The sequence below is a fragment of the Solanum stenotomum genome, chromosome 11 (genome assembly GCF_019186545.1).
Source record: "Solanum stenotomum isolate F172 chromosome 11, ASM1918654v1, whole genome shotgun sequence".
NCBI classification, from domain to species: Eukaryota; Viridiplantae; Streptophyta; class Magnoliopsida; order Solanales; family Solanaceae; genus Solanum; species Solanum stenotomum.
In genome coordinates, this window is record NC_064292.1 from 21,913,839 (window position 1) to 21,918,897 (window position 5,059).

At 35.7% G+C, this 5,059-nt stretch overlaps 1 protein-coding gene across 1 annotated transcript in view; it reads left to right on the forward strand.

Annotated features, from left to right (window-relative positions):
* Positions 1-90, forward strand: part of LOC125845752 (photosystem I P700 chlorophyll a apoprotein A2-like) — a 2,051-nt gene extending 1,961 nt beyond the window's left edge. The window contains exon 1 of the mRNA XM_049525284.1: positions 1-90. This exon is cut by the window's left edge and continues 1,961 nt beyond it. Coding sequence (XP_049381241.1) covers positions 1-90 — 90 coding nt within the window.
* The last annotated feature ends 4,969 nt before the right edge of the window (positions 91-5,059 follow it).

Here is a 5,059-nt window from a genome sequence, read left to right on the forward strand (position 1 = left end):
GGTAAAACTTCATATGGGTTCGATGTACTTTTATCTTCAACGATTGGCCCAGCATTCAATGCGGGTCGAATTTTGGGTTGTGACAAATGATTTCATAAATCAATGTGTGGATGAGTTTTGTTTTTCAATAAACAATATGAAAAGTTTGGACAATAAATGATAATAATTGTGACATTTATTCTTATAAACAAATAAAATAAATAATCATGGGTTCATCATGATATGTAATAAATGGATGTTACGAGTTTTCATATTTTTTGATTTTTTTTCAAGCTATTTGAAATGATATTTCATTATATTACTCTATTTTAATAATTTTCATTCTTTAAGGAGCAAATGAAAGATTAGAGTGATAAATATTTATGCCTTTAAATTTACAACAAAGAATAGGAATAAGTGGAGTAGTAAAGTTTGAGATATTTAAATTTTTACAATAAATAATACAAATTAATTAAGGGAATAGTAATTGACACATTTATTCGATCACTATTCCCTTAGCAATGCTCATCTCCGTCATCATTTCCAGTATCCCAGCCAATCCTGCGATAATTATATACATCTAAAATAATGCAAAAAGGAGTGGGTCTACCATAAAATAATAGCTTCTTCATCGATGTTTACTTATGATTTCTTTAAATCTATTTTGATAATGTCGTGTTATTGTCATGCTCCGAGCCTACACCCTGGGCTTGACCGGGCACTCGAGAATCATTGCTGTCCCCAAGCAAACCCTTGGCCTGGCTTAACTCTTAGCAGAAGACTTACTCATAATTAGTATGAACTCAAAAGCACAACTTTACTCAATGTCTCAAAAGCAAACTCATAATATTTAGAAATAAACATTCAAACTGGCCTCAAGGGAAACTCAAGTCTAGAACATAACAATTGAAATGAACAAGACTCATGAACTAACATCTATCTATCTATGAAGCCTCTACTAACTGAGATGGACGTCGGTACAAAACCCACGACATCCAAATAACAAAATGAAATGACTGAAAGTAAACAAGGGATCCTCCAGAAGCAAGGAGGTTCACCGATAACTCTAGAGCTCAACTGGATCAATGAAGTGTTGGATACTGATCCTGGTTACATGTATCTGCATCATAAAAGATGCAGGACAAATGTCATCAGTATATGGAATGAACGAGCATGCGAGGGGAAATCTAAACATGACATAAGCTTGAACTGGAACTGAAGAAACACTTACCTTGTCTCAACTCAACTTAACCTCATTTCAATATAAAGGAATAGAAATAATGCAGTATAAATAAAAGCTTTAAAACAGTAGATAACAACTCAATATATTAGAAAATACAATATAAACTCTGTTTGTATGAAAAAATACAAAGTAAACTCTATTTGGGAGATTCTCGAACCGACAACCATCACTATGAGCTATGTGATGATACACTGTCTATCCCACGCTGCCAAAACTGTCCTATACTTTGCCGGGGTATAGAATTCCTCCACTAAGTGGATCCACTAGTCTATGCTAAAAAGCAATAAAGAAATCATCTAAAAAGTATGACCCTTTTCTACCCACGTTAGCTACATGGTTTATGGGAGCTTTGAGTTGTATGAACTCTCTTTTATATCGGTGCTCAACACTACTCCCAAAAATATAATGTCACGACCCAAAAATGGACGTGATGGCACTCGTCCTATCCATCCAAGACACGTCAGCCTACACTCACCCATTACAATAAAATGCGGAAATTTCATAATTAACTCAAAAATACCCCCAAAATCTGGTTGTCACGTGCACAAACCTCTAAAGTATTACAATTAAATCAAAAGAAAACTACAAGTCTCATATGACATTGTTTCTAGAGTATAACAAGATCATAAACAGGAGTAAGAATGATCGCTGAGAAGACAAACAACTACCTTACAAATCTCCCAGAAGCCTCGAAAAAGAAGATAATAACAAGTACCACAAAAATCCAGGCTCGTAACCTACAAAGATTTGTAGAAGCAAGGGGTGAGTACCAAACCACACGGTACTCAACAGGTAAACCTCTAAACACGAGCTAAGGGGATAGAATACAAGTACACCTTACACCCAACCGAACCGTCACAACTACAATCTATATAAAACCAGCCCAACCTAACAGTTCAAGTTTACAAAGCACATAGCTCAACACAACACTCTAACAATTTCATATCCTCAACAACAACAATAGTTTCATATCCTCAACAACAACACTCTAACAATTGTATATCTTAAACAACAAGCTCAATAATTCATCAGTCACAAGTTCCATAGAAAGGCACTCACAAGATCAGCAACACACAATATCAAGTTCACCAATAATAAAGAAGTGCAATGCAATGTCAAGTATAGTGATGCCTGTCTGACCTAATGATACACACCCGCTGTCTCTCAGTCCGGGACCCATGGGAGACATATCTGTCTATGCATCCATCGCGGCGCGCGATACGATCCTCGATAATAGTAACCATCGCGGCGCGCGATACGTCCCTCGAAATATAGTATCCATCGCGGTGCGCGACACGTCCCTCGAATTATAGTATCCATCACGGCGCGCGATACGTCCCTCGAAATGGTACATCCTCTTTATTTTCTTATTCTTTCTCAATGCACATAACACTTGTCACATGAACAACCAACTGGTAGGTCATAACTTAAGATTTTGGTAACGTCGGTTATTCTTCATTCTTCTTTCTTATGTTCAAGGACGAACATGGTTTTTAGTGGTGGATAATGTAATGACCCGAAATGTCATTTTTTGGAAATTTTGAATATTCATTTAACTAGAGTGAGCTAATTGATGGCGAATTATTAAATAACTAATTTTTAATTAATGCTTAATGGGTTGAGTTTATAATTAGTTTAATACAAATTGACCCATATAAGAAAATAATTATTAGGGTTGAGAATTATTGGATCATAATTTAGAAAAGAAAAGAAAAGAAAAGAAAGAGAAGGCAGAACTCATCTGTGCGGACGCAGCGTGAATACGGAAAGGGCGAATTGTTCGTCTTCTCTCATGTAAGTCAATTTCAAGTTATACTTGCAAATTTGCATATAGCTGCATTAAATGCTCTTTCATATGCCAACATTAATTGTACCTATATATAGTTGACCAAATTGTTGTATGTTAATTGGTTTTGGAGTTTAGTGGAGGCAATCAACATTTATTATTATTATATTAGTATAATAGTTATAAGGAATTGAAGGTTGTGAAATCATAATGTTGTTGCATAGTTCTTGGTGACTTTGAAAATTTAGGGGACAAGAAACAGTGGAACATTACAACATAACGATGACTTTGGTATTAAGGGAAATTCATTTAAGGGTATTAAATTATTAATATGCCGTCAATGACCATTTTGGGATGATTATTGGACAATTAATCATTGGGAAAACTAAAGTGATAAAAGGAGGCGTGTGGGTGTAATTTATGCATAATTGTTACTATTTTGGTGGGTTGTATCCATGTTAGAAATATTTTTATATGATGATCTAGTTCTCGATTTATGATATAGGTGAAGTTGGAACTTAATTCTAGGCTTGAAATTCAGAGAATATGAGAGTTGACATTTTAATTGACATCGAGCTTAAGAACTTGATTATAAACTTGGGTGAATTTTGGAGTCAAAGCTAAACACATGGTAAGATGAGTGTTGTTAGTTTTGGAATCTTACTGTGGTCATTTATTTGAATAGATTGCTTTGAGTTGGAAGTTCAACGAAAAGAGAAGGCTCAAGTTCCGGAGTGAATTCTTGATTGATTGAGGCAAGTGAATTTCTAAACCCTTGTTAAGTGTATGGAATTCATGTATTTCCTTGTAATATGTGTTTAGGGTAATGAGGCTTGGTGATGGATTGATTTGTCCACATTGATTAATTCTAATGATAAGAAAGGGATAATAAAAGGCAATGTGATCAATTGTTTGTGTGATGTGTTGAGAATTGTTTGAAAGTCTTGTTGAATCATTGTTGATGTTGTATTGTGATTGTGTTGTTGTGAATTGTGTAATGTTATGAAAATTGTCATCTCTTCATTATTTGTGTGAACATGTCATTTGCATTGTTCTGAGACATGGTTGTGACAAGTGTTATGTGCATTGAGAAAGAATAAGAAAATAAAGAGGATGTACCATTTCGAGGGACGTATCACGCGCCGCGATGGATACTATATTTTGAGGGACGTATCGCGCGCCGCGATGGTTACTATTATCGAGGGTCGTATCGCGCGCCGCGATGGATGCATGGACAGATATGTCCCCCATGGGTCTCGGATTGAGAGACAATGGGTGTGTATCATTAGGTCAGACATGCATCACTATACTTGACATTGCATTTCATTGCATTGCACTTCTTTATTATTGGTAAACTTGATCTTGTGTGTTGCTGATCTTGTGAGTTCCTTTCTATGGAACTTGTGACTGATGAATTATTGAGCTTGTTGTTGAAGATATGCAATTGTTAGAGTGTTGTTGTTGAGGATATGAAACTATTGTTGTTGTTGAGGATATGAAATTGTTAGAGTGTTGTGTTGAGCTATGTGCTTTGTAAACTTTGAACCGTAAGGTTGGGCTGGTTTTATACAGATTGTAGTTGTGAAGGTTCGGTTGGGGTGTAAGGAGTACTTGTATTCTATCCCCTTAGCTCGTGTTTAGAGGTTTACTTGTTGAGTACCGTGTGGTTTGGTACTCACCCCTTGCTTCTACAAATTTTTGTAGGTTGCGAGCCTGGATTTTTGTGGTACTTGTTATTCTCTTCTTTTTCAAGGCTTCTGGGAGATTTGTGAGGTAGTTGTTTGTCTTCTTAGCGATCCTTCTTACTCCTGTTTATGATCTTGTTCTACTCTAGAAACAATGTCATATGAGACTTGTAATACTTTAGAGGCTTGTACACGTGACAACTAGATTTTGGGCGTATATTTGAGTTTATTATAATAATTTTCGCATTTTATTGTAATGGTTGAGTTTTAGGTTGACTTGTCTTGGTGGGTTAAGACGAGTGCCATCACGTCCATTTTTGGGTCGTGACATCGTATCTAGCTGTTCATTTGAGTTAATTATTTTTT